Below are 25290 nucleotides of genomic sequence, written 5' to 3'. Positions count from 1 at the left end.
CATCGAGGTGTGTCCTCGTCATCCCTGCGATACTTAAGTCAGAAAGAGAATTTGTGCGTAAGGCTATGAACTGGAAATAATGAAAAACGTACTAGAATGATGGGTCAGAGCCTCATATTTATAGAGGTAGGTAGTGCACTCCTATTAGGATTAAGTTAGTTGAATATCCTTATCTGAAAGGAGTTTTGTTTGATATAGGTGTTGGATTTGTGTTATGATTAGTCCCCGATTGTTGTAAAATAGTAATACTGCTGCACTAGAGTTCTACTAGGCATAAGAGTCTCGGGTTCACAAGTTCGAGGAAGATTGGAATCCTCTTAAGGCTAGGATATCCTCGAGTTTGAACAGGGAATATAGACATGAGGCCTAGGGGACGGCCCCAGGACAAATTCCAAGAACTCCCAAGGATATAATCCTGAGCACACTGCAATTCCGATCCCGTGAACATGTCATGTTAGTGATTCAGCTTTATGTCCCGTGGATGTCATGTTCTCGAGGACATTTCATCTTCAAATACGACAAGAAATCATTCGAAGTCCTCAGGATGCGGTATTCCTCGGGGTGAAGGAAATATTGTCCTCATTAACAACCATTCATAAAACATGTCTCATGTGTTTAGAAGCAGATGTCGATTTTATGAAAAAGCTTGATTAAATATAGTAATATTACAATTGAACCTGAATTAGTATGTAGAACCTTGGTACCATAGAACCACAATTTTCCAAATTGCTTTTCAATTGTTCCATGCAATAATTTGTTGGCATATATTCTCATTTTTCATGTCACATTTCTAGTAATATCAGTTTTCAAATCCTCTTTCATTGTCTTAAGTATACTTTTAGTTTTTCCATTTCAAATCTGCCTTAAACTATTCGATGTAATGAAAAGTCAAGAACATATAGTTGCAATGTCTATTTTATTGGTCTCACTGACACGTGTAGATTACTCATATCTGCCTCAGCCAAAACTCTAGAAATTGATACCTAACATCATCATTGGATGCACAATTAGACTCGAGCTCTTTAAAAGATAGATACTCCAAATCATCAAGTTCATCACTGACTTAAACTTCATGCTCAAGCACCTGCTCTGTTTCATCTAGATTCGAATAGAACTTAATCCTATTTGTCGCCTTATTGGAATATGGGTCCTTGTCCAAGCCAAAGTCTTGCCCATATATGAAATTTTCATCGCTTCCAAGCTTATTACATTCTAGGAATATCACACTCTACAAATTGAATGTTTTAGGTTAAGGAAAAGCGTGAAATAAAGGAAATATGTAAACAACATAACTATGAAAAATCTACAAAATTTTCCATATTGTGTAATAGTGTTAAGTTTGAAATAGACCCCTTAAATTCAATGTACAATATCAAATAAGAAAAGAAGTAATATATTACCATAAACTAAACACTGATGAGATGAATCTAACAAAAAATTTCAAGTTTGTGGCTGACACCATGTGCAAATATAGCTAATGAAATAGAAAAAATGCTAAAATTTACCTTTATGTAGAGATGTCAATGAGTCGAGTCGGCTCGCGAGCTAAAATTCTAGGCTTGGGCTTTGTTCGGGTAAAATGATCGAACTTTTTTCCTAGCCCAAGTCTTTGCTTGGCCAAAAGAATTAGGTTCGATCCGAGCTTTCGACGTCGGGCAGGCTTGATTTTGGTGTTTGTTTTTATATAACATAAAGAATGCAGCCCCTACTGCCTTAAAATTAACACAGCATGTTGCTGCCTTTAATTTTTTTTTTTTTAAATACAGGCTCATGAGCCCGAGTCGGCGAGCCACACTAGCCGGCTCATGCTTTGCCTAACATCCTAAAATAGGGTTTGGCCCGAGCCTCAAGCCGAGCGTGCTCAAGCTTTTTTCAAACCAAACTACGGGTGGCCCCGATTGTCATCCCCACCTTCATGTGGTCTTTCCATGTATGCAAACATCAACTATTAAATAGGTAGGTCATACATGGGGTTGAATTGCAGATTTGAGGTTAGGATTTAGGATGAATTTGGGGAAATCAATTTGGGAGGTGAAATCGCTATTTTTCATATGGTTTTGTTGTTAGACGTTTTCAATTGTTTTGTTTTACATTTTTTTTTAATTTTTTTTACTTGGGAGAATCTAAAAACGTGTTTTTATTTGAACGTGACACAACATTTCACGTTGACAAGGATAACCACGGTATTTGGCATATTTTTAATGATGAGTAATTAGTACAAAACGTCTTTACATTTCAATTTTATTGTGCAAAACGTCCATACCTTTCATTTTTTGACATTTTCACCCTTACATTTACCTTTTACTGTGGAAATCATTATTTTCATTAAATTTCTCGTATAAAATGACAAATATACCACCTATTTAAATAAAACAATAAAAAATAAAATAAAAGTTAAAGAAGGTAAAGATAAAATACCAAAAAATGAATGGTATGAATATTTTGTACAATAATATCAAAAGGTAAGGACGTTTTGTGCTAACTACATTTAATGAATGTGAGCTACCAATCCCAATATTCGTACATCACGTTAGCGTATAAGGTAATGAATTATTTAGGATGATGAATAGAGTGCTAATGGAAAAAGTGAAGTATTTTAAAGTTTAATGACCACTATATAATCATGATATAAGTAAAGTCATTGTGAAAATATTTAATTTAGAGTGATTTTTGAATAGTCAAAAAGAGATTCAAAAATTGCTTTCGAATTTGTTTGGCTAATTTTGAAAAAGTGATTTTGACATTTAAAAGAACTTTTAAATGAAACTAAGGGGGTGTATTTAATCGAGACTTTTAAAGACTTTTAGAGATTTAAAAAGTTTGGGTGTATTCAATTGAAAAAAGTTTGGGTGTATTCAATAGAGACTTTTATAAACTTTTAAAAAATCTCCAGAAGTTATGGGATATTCAATTGAAACTTTTTAGAAGTTTCTACAAGTTTTGGGGTATTCAATTTAGAGGGACTTTCGGGGAATTTAAAATTTCTTGGACTTTCAGAGACTTTTTAATAGAAAATATAAATAGGATTTTTCTCCCAAAATCTCTCATCCATATAGAGATTTCTAAAAAGAGTATGCTATTCTTATTTCCCTCTAAGTTTTTCCTCTATCTCTTCCAATTAGGTATTTCTTTGAATTTTTGCTATGAGTTTTCTTCAAATCAGGTTACGGTAATTTTTCACTAGTTGATGTCTATCTCTCCCTCTAATTTCAAAAATTCGTTTTTAAGTGAATGTTGTGAATTCTCATAAATATTCCTTGATGTCTCACATTTAACACTGTGAAAAGCATATTTTCTTTAAAAAAAAAATTCCTCAAAAGTTTTTAAAAGTCTTTAGTAAAAGTCTCCATAAATCCAGAAAAAACTTTTACTAATTCCTACCAAATCCATAAAAATTATTTAAAATTTCACAAAATCCACAAAAGTCACACACTTAAAAATGTCTCCAAAAATTTTTAAAAATACCAACCGTAAATACTTTTAAAAATTAGTTTTCAAACAAAAAAATCTTCCTACAAAATAAAAAGCAGAAGATCCTTAATAACTTCAAATATTAAAAATAAGTAATAAACTTCCCCCTTTCTTCCCCCAGCGGACAACGGTGAGGTCAGACAAAGGTTTTATCTTCAAAGTTTCCCCCACGCCCCCCTCTGAACCCAAGCAAAGAAATTTCTGTGAGGAGCAACCGAGCAAAAAACCAAGAAAATCAGCAAACAAAATTACTCATATGACTCAATGGCTATTTTGAAGCCAAGTAACTCTCTCAAACGAATGGCCTCACGTTTTATCTCTTACTCGACTTCCATTCACTCTTTTCACTCCCATAATCAGCAAAGCCTCGCTCTTTCGTCTTCTTTTTCGCTTTCCCGCCCGTCTCTTCTCCTATACGCCAGGTATTTTATTTTGGATAGAGTACATATGCGGGTTTACATTTCCAGGTTTCGTATTTTATGTAACTTTCTTTAATGGATAATATGTAAAAATAATGGTGGAATTAGATTATAGTCTGCTTGCCAGTGTGTTTTAAGTGTTTGAAGAACAAATTTTTCAATAATGGATATTTGGGAAAATGTTGGGAAAAATGGAAAAAGTCTCGTATAATCTATCATAAGCATTTGCTGGTATGTGTGTTTCTGTCGCTTGTGAAGCATTGAATGGAAATTTTCATTTGCGGGTGTCTGGAAATACGTTGGAAAGGTAATGTGTAATTATTAAGCTATTTTGTGTAGGCACCACATATATATGAATATACAAGTTCGAATATATGTAACATGTATGTGTTTAACATTTGAAGAAATTTTCTCTATCACCGTGTTTGTATGTGACTCGTGGTTTGTCTGAAATTTCATATATCGTTCCCGGGAAAAGGATAAAAATTAGCTTATCTGAAATATACTAGGATTTCAGTGGGGTTTGAAGTGTTCAAGTGCCAATGACAGCACTTTAAAGCAAAAGATATTTATAATCTCTTTTACGAGAACATTTAATTTAGTACTGTAATTCTTCAATATGATTCTGCAGCAAAAAGAATTTTAGTTTGGTTGGCTACTTTAGTAGTTATTTCTTATGCAATTGTTCAGTAAATTAGCAAGGTTTGCAGAAACCTACCAATCTCATGGCTTTGTTATTTAATTCTAGGGGAAAAAAATCGACTATTTATGTTACACCAGCTGCAAGAACCTTATGAGATTATTTGTGTTATTAAAAAATCCAAGTTTAACTAGGGGATGAGATAGTGCTTTTTGTGTTTTCCTTCTTTGCCAGTATCCTATTCTAAATGAACCACTTGCAAATGTTTTAGGGCAAGTGTGACGTCGTTAAAAAAGTTCCTTTTTCTCAATATTTGATACCATCGGTGTTTAATTTTGTTAGTAAGTTTTGTGTTTTTGCTCTTGATTGTTTCAGGGCAAGTAATAGGTTGAGAAGGGTTTCAAATAGGTTTTTAATACGAAATGTGGTGTGTCCAAGGGCATTCATGTCATCAAGAACAGCAACAGAAGCTCTTTACGAAAGTAAAGGCTCGAAGGAATATGGCTCTGAGCAGATTCAGGTGAACCATTGGCCTTGGTTAACAATTAAAACATGGTTACCCTATCTTGATCCATATTTACTGTTTAAACTTTGAAGTTTCTCTTCACACCAACAATTTTCAATGCAATCTTCTTTTAGGTGTTGGAAGGTTTAGACCCAGTGAGGAAAAGACCAGGCATGTACATTGGAAGCACTGGACCCCGTGGTCTGCATCATCTGGTATGTCTTTCTGCATTAGGCTGGTTAATGTAAGTTCTTATTTTGGGGGGAAAAATCGAGTTGATTGTGCATATTTTAGGTTTATGAAATCTTGGATAATGCCATTGATGAGGCCCAAGCAGGATTCGCTTCAAAGGTTGATGTAGTTCTACTTGCTGACAATTCAGTGAGCATTACTGACAATGGTCGTGGGGTATGATTTGCCTTCTCATGTTGACATGTGGAACGTCTTCATTTTATTGGTTATAGAATCATTTTTCAAGATTATTTACCGTGCTCATATAATGGCTTTCTTGGTGTTGGGAAACAACCACCCTTCAAGTTTGAAGTATTTAGCAGATATTTTGAAATGCAATTTTGATTTGTCTTTCATGCAAAATACTGCTACCATTTGGTACATTGTGAATATTCCATCATTCTTTTGCAATTTTTTGCAAGTAACTGCGTTGCATGTGTTAAATCATAGGGATGCTTATTAAACATTGTGGTCTCTTGCGGTTTAAAATCCTCTGTAATGTTGAAGTCTAGCTTCATTTTTTCACAGTATGTTTCTCATTGTAAGGATTTTGTAGATTTCTACCTATGGACATACAAACATTTTTGACAGATGAAGCATATAGCATACGTAGATTATGTGCTATCATTTTGTTTCTCATTCAAAATAATGAACTATTGTTGTTCCTTCAGAGCACTTTGTAAAATAGTCTATCATTTTCTGCATTTTATGCTACATCTGATGATACGTAAGACTCTTTTAACGATGTGTACATGTTGAAATGTTTATGTAATTCTTTGTTAATAATGCATTTCTCTAATTTCTCATTGGGAAATAATAATATACTTTGCAATGTTGGGAGTACTACCCTTTTTTGTTTCTTGTGCGGAATGCTTTAGGGTTTTAAACTTTCTCAAATCTTAGTGAATGAAGATTCTATTTATATGATAAAAAGTGCCTTTTATTGGTGTCATATGCCTTTAGCTCCTAATGAAACCAACATGTCCTTAGTGAAGCCAGCTGCTGTCTACCTGCTTATAAAGAACTTCTGTATTCTGTAGAATTCAGTACATGGAAATAAATGCTCTGCATATTGAGTTGTCTTTAATTTCATTAATATTGGTTGAGCAATTTCTTGTTTTAGTTTATCCTATATAATACATGTGCTGAAATACGTCACGAATTAGTGCCATTTATACCATCTTGTGTGTCTGTTCCTAGAACTATGCATGTGCTTACATGCTTGCTTTTGCACTGCAGATCCCAACCGACTTGCATCCAGCGACAAAAAAGTCTGCTTTAGAGACTGTCTTGACGGTATTTTTTCCTACGTTATATCTGTTCTGAAATTCCTGAATAAGGTCAATCATGGAGATTAGGTAGATAGGATAAAATTTTAACCTTGTCCCCTGGAGGGAAATTGAATATATCAATGGTGTTGATTACAATATTGCTCAGTGTGTAGTCATCTTTAACTTTGTTGGTAACACTTATAAAATGCCTTATTTGAAATCATTTGGAAGGATGGAATAAGAAATCGGAAAGAGCATATTACAAGATGTTCTAATTGCACGAGTTAAACCAAATATACAAAAACAGAATAAAAGATTCTGTTTCTCTTTTACCTTGGAGTGGAGTTGGATTGTGTTTTATTTTTGCCACTTGAGCAACATCATTTGAAAAAGAAGGGCAGTGTGAATATTTATTTGGAACTCATTGTCCTTTTCCTTCTCTTTCCATTTCGCCTAAAGTAGAATTCTCTTCACAATCAACTAAACAAGCAGAGGGAGCAACATCCTTTTTCCTCTCTTAGTACCTTTATCTCTCCTTCCTTGGCATGCCTGGATGAAGTGAAGAATGGAAGAACTCTATTGTTGGAAATCTTTATATCCATGTCCTTGTTCGGGGAGCCACATCTTTTGTCACAGATGTGTGACAGTTGTCTCGCATGTGTTCATTTATGAAAGATAATGCTTTTATTTAACATGTCAGCTTAGTATTCAATGTAATGTATGTTCTCTAGGCAATATTGAAATATCATTCTTTTCGTGAATATAACAAATAACGTATGTTCCCAATAAATGATGCAGGTTTTGCATGCCGGTGGAAAGTTTGGTGGTCTAAGTAGTGGTTATAGTGTTTCAGGTGGATTACATGGTGTGGGATTATCTGTTGTCAATGCATTGTCCGAGGTACTCTGGCCGAGACCTCACACCACTTTCTTCCTTTGCGTCCTTTTTAAGCATTTTCAAGATTTGTGCCAAAACTTTGTCTTGTGTTTATTGGCAGGCACTCGAAATTACTGTTTGGCGTGATGGTAAAGAGTACCATCAGAAGTATACTCGTGGAAGACCTGTGACAGATTTAATCTGTCATGAGCTTCCAGCTGATTTTAAGGGTCGTCAAGGTACCTGTGTCCACTTCTGGCCTGATAAAGAAGGTAGGTCTTCTGTCTCAAAGCTTCATTGGTTTTTGATGTCCAAATACCAATTGCACGAGAATCCTATATGCTAGTTATCTTAAATATTTACATCTATCTTGGACTGCACATTTTTTTTCAGTATTCACAACTGCGATTGAGTTTGACTACAACACAATATCTGGGCGAATCAGGGAGCTTGCTTTCCTCAATCCCGAGGTTGGTCAACTGCAGTTTTTTTCCATTGTAATGTATTATTGAACATTTTAAGCTAAGTCCTTCATAAGAAGTGAAAATTTTCCCCAGTTCCTAAAATTTTCCTGAGGATTTATGGTTCTAAGTAGCAAAAAGGAAGAGACTTGTCATCCTGAATGTCATCTGTTTGTTTATACACTCTCTATTATACTGAACATGACAGGTAACTGTTCATTTCTCAACCTGCAGGTTACGATCACGCTCAAGAAAGAGGATACAGACCCTGAGAAGAACTTGTATAATGAGTATTTCTATGCTGGAGGACTAATTGAATATGTGAAATGGCTGAATGCTGATAAGGTGTGCTTGATGTTTGCATTTTTCTCAATCAGTGGGTTTTGGTTCACCTTGTGTTTTTATATTGTTTTCTCTATGATTGTGAACAATTTGCACAATCTTGGGCTCAAATGAATAGAGTGCATTACATGCTTGTACAACTGGTTAGAATGTGGAGGGGGTTAGACCAAAACTAATATGACAGGTGGTGGTTGTTAAGGATCCATTGCTCTAGATCTTCCAGATGTAGCAATGCACCAAGTGGAAGTTTACGTGTTATAAACCCAGCCATATGGTGAAGAAACCATCAATCTTTTCATATCAGGCAAATTGGGATGCTTCCTCCATATATTCCATAGCCAATTAACTTTCTCCTTGTATAGCGAATTTCACCAAGTTCTCAATTATTATGATTACATATATCTGGCAATCATTTATTGCTTTAGTTGTCTATTTTCTAATTGTTGTTTAAAGTTTTTGCTATGATTATTTAATGCTTAATTATTTACTTTCTGTTTGGATAAAATTTTAACCTTGTCCCCTGGAGGGAAATTGAATATATCAATGGTGTTGATTACAATATTGCTCAGTGTGTAGTCATCTTTAACTTTGTTGGTAACACTTATAAAATGCCTTATTTGAAATCATTTGGAAGGATGGAATAAGAAATCGGAAAGAGCATATTACAAGATGTTCTAATTGCACGAGTTAAACCAAATATACAAAAACAGAATAAAAGATTCTGTTTCTCTTTTACCTTGGAGTGGAGTTGGATTGTGTTTTATTTTTGCCACTTGAGCAACATCATTTGAAAAAGAAGGGCAGTGTGAATATTTATTTGGAACTCATTGTCCTTTTCCTTCTCTTTCCATTTCGCCTAAAGTAGAATTCTCTTCACAATCAACTAAACAAGCAGAGGGAGCAACATCCTTTTTCCTCTCTTAGTACCTTTATCTCTCCTTCCTTGGCATGCCTGGATGAAGTGAAGAATGGAAGAACTCTATTGTTGGAAATCTTTATATCCATGTCCTTGTTCGGGGAGCCACATCTTTTGTCACAGATGTGTGACAGTTGTCTCGCATGTGTTCATTTATGAAAGATAATGCTTTTATTTAACATGTCAGCTTAGTATTCAATGTAATGTATGTTCTCTAGGCAATATTGAAATATCATTCTTTTCGTGAATATAACAAATAACGTATGTTCCCAATAAATGATGCAGGTTTTGCATGCCGGTGGAAAGTTTGGTGGTCTAAGTAGTGGTTATAGTGTTTCAGGTGGATTACATGGTGTGGGATTATCTGTTGTCAATGCATTGTCCGAGGTACTCTGGCCGAGACCTCACACCACTTTCTTCCTTTGCGTCCTTTTTAAGCATTTTCAAGATTTGTGCCAAAACTTTGTCTTGTGTTTATTGGCAGGCACTCGAAATTACTGTTTGGCGTGATGGTAAAGAGTACCATCAGAAGTATACTCGTGGAAGACCTGTGACAGATTTAATCTGTCATGAGCTTCCAGCTGATTTTAAGGGTCGTCAAGGTACCTGTGTCCACTTCTGGCCTGATAAAGAAGGTAGGTCTTCTGTCTCAAAGCTTCATTGGTTTTTGATGTCCAAATACCAATTGCACGAGAATCCTATATGCTAGTTATCTTAAATATTTACATCTATCTTGGACTGCACATTTTTTTTCAGTATTCACAACTGCGATTGAGTTTGACTACAACACAATATCTGGGCGAATCAGGGAGCTTGCTTTCCTCAATCCCGAGGTTGGTCAACTGCAGTTTTTTTCCATTGTAATGTAAAATGTGTCCTGTGTGCTTTCTGATTCTTCATCCCCATCCCTCTTTCCATTCTTCTCGGCAGAACTCCAAAAAAAGGTTTTCTCCTAATATCATTAGAAAAATCATGCCTATTGTTTATGAAACCATTTTAAGTTTAATTTAACAGCTACTAATACCGCCATTATTATACTGAACATGACAGGTAACTGTTCATTTCTCAACCTGCAGGTTACGATCACGCTCAAGAAAGAGGATACAGACCCTGAGAAGAACTTGTATAATGAGTATTTCTATGCTGGAGGACTAATTGAATATGTGAAATGGCTGAATGCTGATAAGGTGTGCTTGATGTTTGCATTTTTCTCAATCAGTGGGTTTTGGTTCACCTTGTGTTTTTATATTGTTTTCTCTATGATTGTGAACAATTTGCACAATCTTGGGCTCAAATGAATAGAGTGCATTACATGCTTGTACAACTGGTTAGAATGTGGAGGGGGTTAGACCAAAACTAATATGACAGGTGGTGGTTGTTAAGGATCCATTGCTCTAGATCTTCCAGATGTAGCAATGCACCAAGTGGAAGTTTACGTGTTATAAACCCAGCCATATGGTGAAGAAACCATCAATCTTTTCATATCAGGCAAATTGGGATGCTTCCTCCATATATTCCATAGCCAATTAACTTTCTCCTTGTATAGCGAATTTCACCAAGTTCTCAATTATTATGATTACATATATCTGGCAATCATTTATTGCTTTAGTTGTCTATTTTCTAATTGTTGTTTAAAGTTTTTGCTATGATTATTTAATGCTTAATTATTTACTTTCTGTTGACTGTGATTCAGCTCTGCTGAATAGTGACTGACAGTTCTTTGGTCCAGAAATCTCTTCACGATGTTTTGGGATTTAGGAAAGAAGCTGATGGAGTCACAATTGATGTCGCTCTTCAATGGTAGACATATGACCTCTCTTCCTACAATCTTATTTCCTTTCCTCGTTTGATTCGTAGACTCATTTCTAAGATCAAGATTTTTAAAACTTCTTGTAGCAGCACAAGAATTAAACAGAAAAATAGAATAGCATGCACTTGTTAGATTTTAAAGTCATTTACTTCTCAGGTTCAATTTAGTTATGTAGGATACCTGTAACATCGCTAGAAGAAAAAGTTAAGTTGGCATGGTTGATCTTTATGCAGGTCTTCGGATGCATATTCAGATACAATGCTAGGGTATGCTAACAGCATACGGACAATTGATGGTGGCACTCACATTGATGGTGTGAAGGCTTCATTAACGAGAACAATCAACAACCTTGCGAAAAAATCAAAGGTCATTAAGGTACAAAAGATTTGGGCACATTTCTTTTCTTCTGAGCTTTTTTATGTAGAAGTAATCATATTCATGCTCCTGTAGTAGGGAAAAAATGTGTTTTAAGCCATGTTCATAGACATGTCCATTAGAATGAATAATTATAGGTCAATCTCAAAGCTAAAAAGTTGCTTCCTTCTTTAAGGAAAGGGACATTAATTTAAGCGGCGAACACGTAAGAGAGGGACTGACTTGTGTGATCTCTGTCAAAGTTCCCAACCCAGAATTTGAAGGACAAACAAAGGTTAGTTTATCATATTACCAGAATAGAGTCTTGTAGATGGTTTTATACCAGTAAAACACTTAAGATAAAGCTAATTTTTGCATCATATATGTTCATGAGATTTATTAATTTTATATATTTTTTTCGATTTTGACAGACGAGGTTGGGAAATCCAGAGGTAAGGAAGATTGTTGATCAATCAATACAAGAATATCTGACTGAGTATTTGGAGTTGCATCCAGATGTATTGGATGCAATTCTTTCCAAGGCCCTTAATGCTCTCAAGGTACATTGCAACTACCTACCGACATTCAATCAGTTGAAAGGATATTGTTATATTAATTTGCTAGCTTCAGAACTTTAAGATTCCGTGATGCATATATCTATTTTTGAATTTCTTATATGATTCACGTTTATTCTTGCATCTGTAGGCAGCTCTAGCAGCAAAAAGGGCGAGGGAGTTGGTGAGGCAAAAAAGTGTTCTGAAATCATCATCCCTTCCTGGGAAGCTTGCTGATTGTTCAGCTACAAATCCTGAAGAATCTGGTATGATGAGTTTTTCTTTTCAAAACTAATTAGCATTGAAGTTTTAAGCCTCTGTTCATGTAAAATTAAAAGTTAATAAAGAGTTACTTTTTCTACTTAGTCAAGGTCAAACATTAATTTCAACCCCATATTCACAACTATTAGCCATTTATTAATCACATTCACAACTAATAGCCATTTATTAATCACACATTACGTGCTACCCAAATATTATTGCTCCAAAAAAGTTACTAATAATTTTACCTGAACACTCACTAAGCATGTGTACTTGAGGAAACTTCATCCCTCTTGAAAATGTGTCCTGTGTGCTTTCTGATTCTTCATCCCCATCCCTCTTTCCATTCTTCTCGGCAGAACTCCAAAAAAAGGTTTTCTCCTAATATCATTAGAAAAATCATGCCTATTGTTTATGAAACCATTTTAAGTTTAATTTAACAGCTACTAATACCGCCGGTGGTAATGGGATCCTCACAGAGGAAAGAAACCTACATATACAAGCAAGCTTAAATGATTCAAAGTACTGAGAATATTATATGTCCAAGTATTCTGTTTGTATTTTGGATAACATTTCTTTTTAGCATATTGTAATGCTAAAGCAAACATCATATCCTTTCAACGACAATTTTCAGAGATCTTTATAGTGGAGGGAGATTCAGCTGGTGGAAGTGCTAAACAAGGTCGAGATCGACGTTTTCAGGTAATAATTCTAGCATATAATTTGTTATTACTTTCAGTCCATATACTCTTGTTGTAGCTTTTTATTTGTTTAGTTTTGCATGGTAAAAATGATGACAAAAATGGTTGAAGCATTCAAGCCTTGGAGAACTCATTTCTTTCTTAGTCCTTTTTTATGTTGGTTAATATCATTCTCTGCAGGCCATTCTTCCTTTGAGGGGTAAAATTTTAAACATTGAAAGAAAGGATGAAGCAGCCATGTATAAAAATGAAGAGATTCAGAATCTTATTCTCGGTCTAGGACTTGGCGTGAAGGTGATGTTCGTACAGTTATTTTTATCTGTTTTTGTGTGTATATTTTTGCTGGATGATCACTTGAGCATTTGCTTTCTGATAATCCTCAGGGGGAAGATTTTAGAAAGGAAGCTCTTCGTTACCACAAAATCATAATATTAACAGATGCTGATGTGGATGGTGCACACATACGAACATTGTTGTTGACCTTTTTTTTTAGATATCAGGTATGTATTGATAGAAAGAAAATCATATGCGCGATTTTTTATATGAAACTAAAACAAGATCCCCAGTTGAATGTGAAGTGCTTGATTGTCAAATTATAACTTTAGAGTTTACGTCTGCAAGCAAGCACTATGTGAAAATTTCGATCCACCCAACTCAATGAATGGGTTAGTGTACTTACACCGAGTTTAATAAAATTAAAAGACGAACACAAAATTAATTTATAAATTTATATACATGGATTCCATATACTATTTGGTTGTGGCTTGAATTTCCTGCAGAGAGCTTTATTTGATGAAGGCTGCATTTATGTTGGCGTTCCACCTTTTTACAAGGTTTGTATTCGAGAAGATTTTCACCAAAGCTTCTATTCAAATAATTTTGTTGCGTTTTTCATTCTTCGTTTACTATCCAGGTTGAGAGGGGAAAGCAAGCATACTACTGTTATGATGATGCAGAACTTAAAAAGCTCCAGCGTACTTTCCCTGCAAATGCTTCGTACAATATTCAGAGGTTCAAAGGTAAGCCTCTGAAGCCACAGGAACAATAGGGTCATGTTAGATGACTAGTTTTAAGGAGATAGAAGTATAATCTTAACATACAATACCTTGAACATATTTTGCAAATGGGGCTTATCAAGGGGTTTCCCTTGTGAAGGTTTTACTGATGGAATGCTCTGCTAACCTAATCCCCAAACATTAAATTTTCACATCCTCATGCCATCTATTGATGTGAAAAAATGCAGGCTTGGGCGAGATGATGCCAGTGCAGCTCTGGGAAACAACAATGAATCCAGAGACTCGGCTTTTGAAGCAATTAAGGGTCGAGGATGTGGCAGAAGCCAATGTTGTTTTCTCCTCTCTCATGGGATCCCGGGTAAGCGGATCGTAGCTTCAGTTTGTTTGAGTTGTATCTTGCCCCCATCTGAAACTGATGTTTAACATAACGTAATGAATAATATTTTAACTTCATTTCATTTTTTAATATTGTTCAGTGCTATCGAATCCTCCCTATGTCCCTACCAAATATGTATCATGTGTTTTCATCATTTTTCCATAGATTAGCGAATTTTGACACCAAAAATTTGCCTTGTTCTGGCTTTTTCAGGTGGATACCAGGAAGGAACTTATAAAGAACTCTGCTAGCATAATCAACCTTGAGCACTTGGATATATGAATCTGCCTTAAGATCTTTTGTACTTCATACTTACAGCAAGGGTTACGCGTAGGTATTTGGACAAAGCAGAGGAGAGAACTTCCAACATAACATAAAGATCTTTATGTTATACGTAAGGGCCCAGGTAGAAAGTCTCACCGGTCTATTCAATTCAACTCGTGGGTGACACTTTTCATCGAAAGAACCTCTATACCAAGACTATGTTGTGACTACGACGATAATTTACAATCCTAATCTTCACATGTTCCATAGAATCTTGTTATATTGTTTCTTATTTTGTTGCTTTTTTCTGTGGTGGTTTGTTATTTTCTTGGCAGTTGCTCATGAGACAGTTCTACAGAGTTTATGCAAAAGAATGTTTGTGTTCTTCCTTTCTGAAAACCCATTTAAGATTTCATAAGCTCTATATCCGACCAAGTAATATCCCTTGTATAAAGCATCGACGAGTACTCCGGCTCCTGAGGTAAAGAGAGAAAAATTCGTAGATATAGAACAACGGAAATGACATAAATCCCTAATGAAAACAATTCACTACCTTCTTTTACCTGTAATTATCTGGATTTGTATCGACAGATTTTCAGGTGAAAGTTGAATATGTGAGTACTTGGTGAGTTCATGTGACTTTTGTTTTGTACCTTGATAGCAGTGCCCATAAAAGTGAGGATATTGTTGAATGATGAGTAAATGTTTTTAGGAAAAATGGAAATTTCAATGGACATAATGAAAGGAATAATACTATTTATCTAAAGTGATCACTGGAGACACTGGCTATGGGATCGTTGCTACGATGTTCAATGAACTTCAAATGCATATTTAGGAGGGTGTATATAATCGAGACTTTTAAAGACTTTTAGAGATTTAAAAAGTTTGGGTGTATTCAATTGAAACTTTTAGAGACTCTCTAAAAGTTTGAGTGTATTCAATAGAGACTTTTATAAATTTTTAAAAAGTCTCTAGAAGTTACGAGGTATTCAATTGAAACTTTTTAGAAGTCTCTACAAGTTTTGAGGTATTCAATTTAGAGGGACTTTCAGGGAATTTAAAATTTCTTGGACTTTCAAAGACTTTTTAATAGAAAATATAAATAAGATTTTTCTCCCAAAATCTCTCATCCATAGAGAGATTTTTAAAAAGAGTATGCTATTCTTATTTCCTTCTAAGTTTTTCCTCTATCTCTTCCAATTAGGTATTTCTTTGAATCTTTGCTATGAGTTTTCTTCAAATCAGGTTATGGTAAATTTTCACTAGTTGATCTCTATCTCTCCCTCTAATTTCAAAGATTTGTTTTTAAGTGAATGTTGTGAATTCTTGTAAATATTCCTCGATATCTCCCATTTAACACTGTGAAAAACATATTTCATTAAAAAAATAATAATAATAAATAAATTCCTCAAAAGTCTTTAAAAGTCTTTAGTAAAAGTGTCCACAAATCCAGGAAAAACTTTTACTAATCCCTACCAAATCCATAGAAATTACTTAAAATTTCACAAAGTCCACAAAAGTCACCCACTTAAGAAAGCCTCCAAAAGTCTTTAAAAATCCCAATTGAATACACCCCCTTTAGACACTATTTTTTTGCAAATCGATGGTTTTTTAAATTCTAGATTAATAGCTTTACTCGAATGAGGAAGCAATGAAGTGTGGACGAAGGCATCGATATTCCTAGTGTATGTTTGGCAAAAATTTTAATTTAGGGCAGTTTTCAGAGATCTTTCTTGAGGTTTCGAATAATTTCAAAAAATACGTAAATTTCTCTAACTTTCAAATTTTGAAAAATGGATACCTCTCTTTGTCACTATTTTGTTACAAATTAATATAAATAATGGTGGCTTCTTTATCATTTTCTAATCAAATCAACAACAAAATTATTTTTTAAAAATATAAATTGTTAACAAATTTATCAATAATTGACAGATTTCAGTAATTCAATTTGAGGACACAGATGAGGAATTTTAGTTGTGATTTTATCTCAAATGAATATTCAGAAATTTGATACTTGCGAGTTTCGCCTACTTTAAAGGTGATAGATAACACAAATACATTTTCCAAAGATTCATATATTTACAAATCTTATAAGTAGTTTATTGTTGTAACAAAGAGTTGGCAATAAAATGAAGTAATTAATTGATTGGTCAAAAAGAGTTTAAATGAGCATTATATGACTTACTTCTCACTATTTTGTTATATATTTCAATGTTTACTCAGTCTGATCATTTCAATCAGGAAACTCGAGAATAGGGCCAAAACCGGGTTGGTTAAACCTTGAGAACCTTTAATTAAAAACCCATCTTTAAAATCATTGACTTGCTTGGGTTTTAGAAATCTCACGACTCGCACCCTGTTTATACGGTTTATCCAATTTAGAAATTAATTAATTAATGTCTTACCCTTCCCCCCGCCGAAGCAATTTTTTTTCCTAACCCCCCCCCCCCCCCCCCCCCCCCCCCACCCCACCTTTTTTTTTTTTTTTAAATATTTTTAGACTTTCAAACTATTCATCTTTCTTCTGTGCCGTCTTTTGTTTGACTTTGAAGACACTTGAGTTCTTATTTTTATTCTTATCGACGACGTCTTTGATAAGGTTATACTTCTTGTTTTTGTATAATTATAATGAATTTTGCAATATTAGACTATTATTTGTTAATTTTGGATGCAAAGCTATATTGAAATTTTGTGTTTGTTCTAATTTCTCGCCTCTGTTGTCTGTAACTCTGTATACTTGTTGTAATTCACATATTTCTATGCTTTTTTGCGGTTCAATTAGGTGGGATATATGATGCCTTATATTTTGTGTCATTGAAATTCTATTGTTTAGGATTAGGTGCCAATTTTACTGGTGCAAATCAGCATGTATAGTGGTATAAAAAAATAAAAATAAAAATAAAAATAAAAAAATAAAATAAAATATATACATACATATATTTATGCATCTTGGAACCATAAAATAGCAAAATATTTAGTTGACGCCAGGCCCTGAAATTTTGGGCGCGTTATGCCAAACTTCAAATATAGGGCCCTATGAATATTTAGCCCTTCATTGAAATTAAAATTAAATTTTTAATAGATTTTTATGAAAGTTGATAAAATACGTGGTTAAAAAGTTGTAGGCCCTTTAAAATATGTGATTAAAATTAATTGTTGATGTTAACTTAGAAAATAGTTAAATACAATTAAAAAATTAAACTAAATAAAAAAATTCGGAAAAAAAAATACAAGATTTAAAAGCCAATACGAACATAAAAAGGGAAAAAATAATAAGTGAAATCCAAAAAATTTCGAACCAGATTACATAACACATAGAGAAGCAATAGTTTAATTACAACATTAATCAATATAATGACACTGAAAAACTGGGGGGGGGGGGGGGGGCNAAAAAAAAAAAAAAAAAAAAAAGAAAAAAAAAAAGGGGGGGGGGGGGGGGGGGGAGCCCCTATTTGAGCCCTATTTTGGTAAGAAAATGTAGTTTGGAATAATAATTTTTTAAAGAATATGTAATTAAAAAAGAATGAATTTTTTTTTTTACGTGTAAAATTAATTTATAGGAAAATTTGTGGTTGAAAATAATTTTTTATTAAAAAAATGATTTTTTGAATTTCAAAAAAAAAAATAGGGACCAAACATAGGCAAAATGAAATGCAAGAATCATGAGAAAGAAATGAATAGTAGTGCCATTAACGGCAGCTCCTTAAATAAGTGTAAGACTCACCATGAGAGCATTAGAAAAAGTAATGGCCGTGATTTTGGAGAGAAGTGATATTTTGTCCCTTGTTAAGAAATAGAAAAATGATGGTTGGTAGGGCTGCACAAAAAAACTACGAAACCGCAAATCGAACCGAAGTTGATGGTTTGAAACCGTTGGTTTGGGTCCACGTGGACCCACCGTTTTATTTTCCTCAAACCGAACCAAACCGCTTTAAAATGGTTTTGTTTAAGTTTCAATTTTCAAAAACCGCAAAAAACCAAACCGAACCGAACTTTTTTTTAATCAAAAAAATATTTTATTCAATGCATTTGGCCTTTTTCAAGAACGACGGGTTACTCATTTTAATTACCATGCATTTGGCCCATGATAGGCCCGCCTAACCCGGCGGGTTTAAAGAAAACCATTGTCCCATTTTATGTTAAAATCGGATGGGTCAATTAAGTTCAATAGAGTTCCAAAATTTCCAGATTTCTCACGCAAGCTTAAAAACCCTTCTCAGCCGTCTCTTGCAATCCCATCCTAGGAATCCAAAATCTTCCATTTCAAGTTGTGTTAGATAGAAGAAGAACATGTAAGTCTGAAATTTAAGTTTTATTTTGTAAATTTTTGTGCAATGAACTCGTTATATACTAAGAAAATGATGTTTCTTTGACACCAAAGTTGCTGGCTTTCTTGATAGATATATGGGTTTTGATTTCCAGTTGGTTTCCTATTGGTTAAGCTTCTTTCCCTCAACCAGAATTCAAAATCAATATCTGCCTAAACTCATATTTCCCTTTAATTTCATGTTTGTTTCAAATCTGTTTTTCTTTCCAATTTGAGTGCATAATTAGTTATATTGGTCAATTGAATCACCACATCCTTTTGCAGTTTGCTTTCATTTATGTATAGACTAAGTTTTTTAAGTCAAACAATTTGCATACGCATTTCTTGTCTGTGACATTACAATTTGCATACGCATTTCTTGTTTCTGTGACATTGATCTTGATACTACCCCCGGGAGGGTTATAGGTCTTTCTTGAGTATTTCTCAAACTTAGAATTGGCTTTTATGTTGGAATATTTATAAAATGGATGACATGAAGAAATGCTGAGATCTTTCTGGAGAAGTTCGTAATTTCTTCCTTTCTGTTTACAAATAATTTAACTGCGGAAGTGGAATGAATAATTGATTCGACTACTTATGTCTCAATTTTTAACAAGAATGCTCATTTATGTTCGCTGCGAACATCACTCCACAGTTTTTGGAACTTCTAGCTATCTCTGTAGAAATTCGACATCATTTTTTGAGGGAATTTCACCAGGGTAAATACTTTGTTGTGCTCTTCATATTTCATTGACATTTATCACAGAAGAATCAGATAAAACAAGATCGAATTACAGTTTTATTGATTGAAATTTTACTGTTTTAAATGCATATGGAACTCGATTTCTAAATTACAAATTCAAACTTCTCTTTCTAATCTATAGATAGAAAAATCTATAACAAATAATCATCTAATTAACGCGTTTGCAATCAGTCCTGATTTCTCCACTGTTTCCCGTCAATGCACTTATATTTCCCATTTCAAATTCAGATTTTTGGTTGTTTGATTGATAATTTTTCTTTTCTTTTCTTTTTTTTATCTCATAAACAAATTCTTTTTTTTTTTCAAATATTTATCCAATTATAGAAGAAGCCGATGATGCAATTCCATTAGAGGATGACCCTGAAGATATGAAATTGGAAGGAAAATGCAAGAGGGGAAACAAAAGGTCCGAGGTGTTGGATCATTTTAAAATTCGAGGAGACGAGAAGGCAGAATGTAATTATTGTGGACAAACATATAAGCATCATGCAAAAAAAAACTGCGAAACTAGTACATTGTGGAATGATATCATACATTTGTGCAAGAAGTATCCATATAGAGTTCAAGACAAAAAGCAAAAGAAAATGACCGGTTATAATATGTTTAAAATCGAAGAGCTTTCTAAGGGTATTGATAGTCAAGAAGAACATGTTAAGTTTGCTCAAAAAGAAGTTAGAGAATAGATTACAAGGTATTTCATATTGTCTGAGTTATCGCTTCGACATGTGGATGATGAAGGTTTTCAGGGTTACACAAGGTATTTTTTCCCAAGATTTGTATTTCTTTCAAGGATGATAGTAGCAAGAGATATATATAATTTGTTCCTAAATGAGAAGAAGAAATTGAAGAAAGAGTTGGGTCAACATAGAGTTTCTTTAACTACTGATTGCTGGACGTCAATACAGAATGTTAGTTATTTGTGTTTAACTGCTCATTGGGTTGATAATGATTGGAAACTTCAAAAAATGATTATAAGTTTCATTCAAGTCCCAAGTCATAAAGGAGATATGGTGGGAAAGGAGTTGATTTCTTGTCTTAAAGACTGGGGAATCAATAAGATTTTTGTGTAACTGTTGATAATGCCTCTTCGAATGATGTAGCATTATTGAGATTGAAGAGTTGTTTTGAGGAGAAGAAGGACGGTCTAGTACTGGGTGGAGAAATGCTTCATATGAAGTGTTGTGCTCATATACTCAATCTGATTATTTGTGATGGCTTGAAAGAAATAAGTCATGCTATTTTAACTATTCGTAATGCAATGAGATTTGTTAGATCTTCCCCAGAACGACTAAAAAGGTTCAAGGAGAGTTGCAAGGAAGCAAATATTGGGTCTCGAGCTTTGTTGTGTTTGGATGTCACAACTAGATGAAATTCCACATACTTGATGTTGCAAGCTGCTATGAAGTTTAAAAAAGCATTTGTTGTTTTGGAAAGCGATGGAAACTATACAAATTATTTTAATGACAACAGGTCCGATGGAAAAAATATAAATGGACCACCAACACATGTCGAATGGGATCGAGCAGAAGTATTTGTTAGGTTCTTGAAGACTTTCTATGAAATGACTTTAAAATTTAGTGGCTCGAAGTATGTAACTTCTAACTCTTTCTTTCAAGAAATATGTGAAATTCATGTAGAGTTGAATGAATTAGCTAAAGAGCCTAACACTTTGATGGGATCCATGGCAATTAGTATGCGGAAAAAATATGATAAGTACTAGGGCCATGTTGAAAAGTTTAATTAGTTGTTGTTCATTGCAACAGTTCTTGACCCAAGATGCAAGTTGAAACTTCTTAAAGTCGGGTTCGAACTTATTTACAATGTAGAAATTGCAAAAATATTGTTAAAAAGAGTTGAAGAGACACTCCACAGACTGTATGCATGCTCTAAAGAAATGGCAACTCCAATCACTCCACCATCGGCTTCATCAAAGGAGGCTACCAAAAATAGTAGCTCAAGTCCTTCACAACCTGCTTTCGGTCTTTCTAAACAAATTCCTTCTATTTTTAAAGCTAAACTTATGCAAAACATGCAATCTGAGAAGAATGATTTGGTTGATTATTTGTCTGATCGTTGTGAAGATTTAACCGATCCCAAATTTGATGTATTAGTATGGTGGAAATTGAACGCGCACAAGTACAAAATTCTCTCTAAAATTGCCAAAGATGTATTAGCAATTCAAATATCTACAGTTGCTTCAGAGTCGGCATTTTCCATGAGTGGTCGGATTCTTGACTCTTTTAGGAGTTCATTGAAAAAAAAAACAGCGAAGAAAACCAAAAAAATAAAATAAAATAAAGAGAAGGAATAACATTCCATATGGAAAAAAAAAATACTTTGATTCTATAAAATCAAACAATCGGAATAATAATAATAATAATAATAATAATAATAATAATAATAATAATAATAATAATAATAATAATAATAATAATATTGTGAGTGATCCATGTATCAGAAGATTCAATTTCTGTGGGACAAATGTAAATATGGGTTCCAGAAGTCCGGAGTTTTGCAGAATATTTGTATTTCTAACTTATAATGCGCATATTTAGAATAAATTTTAATTTTCTCATGATCAAAGTCAAATATTAACTATAACCACAACTTTTTTCCCAACAGCTTATGCATCCAAACAAGCATAATGTTTGCTTTTCCTTAAAAAGCTAGAATTATGGTGAATTATTATTTAGTTGTTTTAGAGAAATTGCAAATTCTCAAATCCGAATTTGTAGAAATAAATTATTTTATCATACAATAATTAGTCGGCAAAAATTTTGGTGAGTGCCCATATCAGTTTCTTAATCAAGGATTGATGACAAAATCTTTCACTAAATAAAACCCTCCAAACAAGATCAAATAAAACTCCATGTCATCCCCACGAATAATGCAGATCAAGTCATACTTCAGCTCGATGAGCTCCACCATGATTGAGAAACATCATCATTACTGATTTGACTAGACGACGTCATTACCTCTACCTTGATCACGTGCAAGGTTGACGTAAGCACCTCATAGTCAACCAATTAAAGATCAATAATAATGAGAATAACTTTAGTTATCCTAAACATCATGATGAGTTGCAAGAAACCGAACTAATTATCCACTTAAAAACATCCAAATTGAAATATATGGAGAAACATCATCATTACTGATTTGACTAGGCGACGTCATTACCTTTACCTTGATCACATGTAGGGTTGACATAAGCACCTCATAGTCAACCAATTAAAGATCAATAATAATGAGAATAACTATAGTTATCCTAAACATCATGATGAGTTGCAAGAAACCGAACTAATTATTATCCACTTAAAAACATCCAAATTGAAATATATGGCACACTTAATAAGAGAATCTTCCTTTCTCAAGGTCATCATCGTGATTGAGGCCAAGATTTCTCTTCTTTCAAGGGAAAAACACTCTCGGGTGCCGTCTCTTCCTTTCTTCAGGAACAATGACTTAGGTTGAAGATCTTCGTGGATTAATTTATTCAAATCTTCATCTTCTACTTTCTTAAGAACATTTTTTTTTTCTCGAAGGGAAAGAAAGTATATAAATTTTTAGGGCTTTTGGTCATGGAACACACTTGTAATTAAAGTGTAGTTTACCATAGACAACTTCAATCTCTTGATCTCATAATTCAGCGAAACACAAGGTCAATAGATATCATCAAATCTACTATCATTTATGTATATGTTACTTGCACAGTCTAAGAAAGCATAGGTGCATGTGGCCGTATTTTTTACAGTGGAAGAGGTGGTCATGGGCACTCCAATACTCAAGTCAATCAACGATAAGTGTTGTATGTGGAACACAAGGGTCAATCTCAGTCGTCTCAAGCCTGTGACCATCTTTAATTAGTTGAAAAATAGTCAGCATATGTTATAAGCATGCAATCTGAACAGTATGTCAATATGTTGATTGAATTGATCTTCCTGCAGGACCACCAATTCTGTTAACGTACAAAACATCTTTGTATGGAAGTTCTCTTGATCAAAATAATGTTTGTAGGAGACTCCTAATCAGGTGGAGGCCAGTCGCCTCGAAAGTCCCTGTAGCAAACTCTTAACACCTCAATTCGAAGGTGACACCTTGGATGTGGTGGCATTGCGCGCACCCTCGACGAAGTGCCTAAATCAACTCGCCCTACAACCCAATCACCTCAAGAAGAGCTGGAGATGACGAGTTGATTCAAAGTGCAAAATCTGTTCTTGCGCATTTTTAGTTGACTACCACGTTGTCAATCTCATGAGATGAGACATAGCAATTAGAATTCTTAAATTTCGACAAAGCGTCAACTGTTATATATATATATATATATATATATATATATATGTGTGAATTTTTCAAATTTTGGATTTCACACTTATCAACAAAGCAACCAGTGGAGGAAGAACAAAAATCCATCGATTCTACCCATGCATTCGTTTATTTTCAAGGAACTATATATATATATGTATTATGCATGCATGTGTGTATGTCTATATATATGTATGTGTATATTGCTGTATAAATCATACTTTCGTGGTTTAATGTAGTATATTGACGTACATGCACATTCATGTCGACTCATGAATATGTAGTACAATACATACATGACAATTACAGTCGTTCTTTTTATCACATTTTTTCTAACATAATTTTACACCCAATACATGTGAAAATATATGTTAATATTTGTATATGCAGTATACATAATGTGTGTAATGTTTGTTTGTATGTACATGTGTTTAATAGTATGTACATTCCTTTCATGTTGGGAATAACATTGACCATGATGAAATTTTAATTATTACAAAGGAAGCTAAGAAAATGGACCTTCCACAAAAAAAATTAATGCTAATTATATATTCTTTTAATATTCAGAAAAAAATGTTTCATTTACGATTAGGAAATGGCAAAAAAAAGAACAAAAAATGAAAGAAAAAATGAAAAAATAAAATAACAATGGAAAAGAAAAAATAAATAAATAAAATTTAAAATATCGGCTAGGCCGACTATTACTGTCGGTGCAAACCGACGGTACTGTTGGGGCATGCCGACGCAGTTAACTGTTATATATATATATATATATATGAATGATATTGTGTGTGAATTTTTCAAATTTTGGATTTCACACTTATCAACAAAGCAACCAGTGGAGGAAGAACAAAAATCCATCGATTCTACCCACGCATTCAATTATCTTCAAAAATCCATATATATATAGTATGTATATGTGCATGTTGCTGTATAAATCATGCTTTCGTGGTTTACTGTAATCCATAGATATACATGCACATCTATGTTGATTCATGAATAAGTAGTGCTATACATACAAGGTTGTTACTGTCGTTCATTTCACCTTATTTTTTCCTAATAGAATTTTACGCCCAGTACATGTAAAAATAAATGTGAATATTTGTATATGCAGCATATGTAGTGTGTGTAATGTTTGTTTGTGTATACATGTGTTTGGTGGCTTGTATGTTCCTTTGGAATGTCAGCATATTGGGGGAAAAGCACTGATCGTAACGAAATTTTGAATTATCACAAAGGATGCTAAGATGTTGCCTCCTCCACAAAAATAAATAAATAAAAATAAATTAATTCTAATTATATAATCTTTTAATATAAAAAAACAGATGCTTGACTTACGATTAGCAAATGGAAAAAAAAAAAAGAACAAAAAAAGAAAGAAAAAAAAATGAAAAAATAAAACAACAATGGAAAAGAAAAAACAAATGAAAAAAATTTAAAATATCGGCTAG

The 25290-nt window shown here is 33.7% G+C and overlaps 1 protein-coding gene across 1 annotated transcript; it reads left to right on the top strand.

The window, feature by feature from the left end:
- The first annotated feature begins 3573 nt into the window (after positions 1 to 3573).
- Positions 3574 to 14854, top strand: LOC111407815 (DNA gyrase subunit B, chloroplastic/mitochondrial-like). Its single transcript, XM_023037498.1, has 21 exons — positions 3574 to 3893; positions 4906 to 5050; positions 5170 to 5250; positions 5330 to 5443; positions 6506 to 6562; positions 7336 to 7437; positions 7535 to 7685; positions 7807 to 7883; positions 8109 to 8219; positions 10862 to 10932; positions 11176 to 11317; positions 11493 to 11591; positions 11728 to 11856; positions 12002 to 12116; positions 12746 to 12813; positions 12993 to 13106; positions 13196 to 13312; positions 13592 to 13645; positions 13726 to 13831; positions 14056 to 14186; positions 14418 to 14854. The coding sequence occupies exons 1-21, from the start codon at positions 3736 to 3738 to the stop codon at positions 14484 to 14486; spliced, it is 2211 nt and encodes a 736-aa protein (XP_022893266.1). The 5' UTR covers positions 3574 to 3735; the 3' UTR covers positions 14487 to 14854.
- Positions 14855 to 25290: the final 10436 nt, after the last annotated feature.

Source organism: Olea europaea, chromosome 13 (genome assembly GCF_002742605.1).
Source record: "Olea europaea var. sylvestris chromosome 13, O_europaea_v1, whole genome shotgun sequence".
NCBI classification, from domain to species: Eukaryota; Viridiplantae; Streptophyta; class Magnoliopsida; order Lamiales; family Oleaceae; genus Olea; species Olea europaea.
Note: the sequence above shows the minus strand (reverse complement) of the source record. Positions and strands in the feature narration are given on the sequence as shown.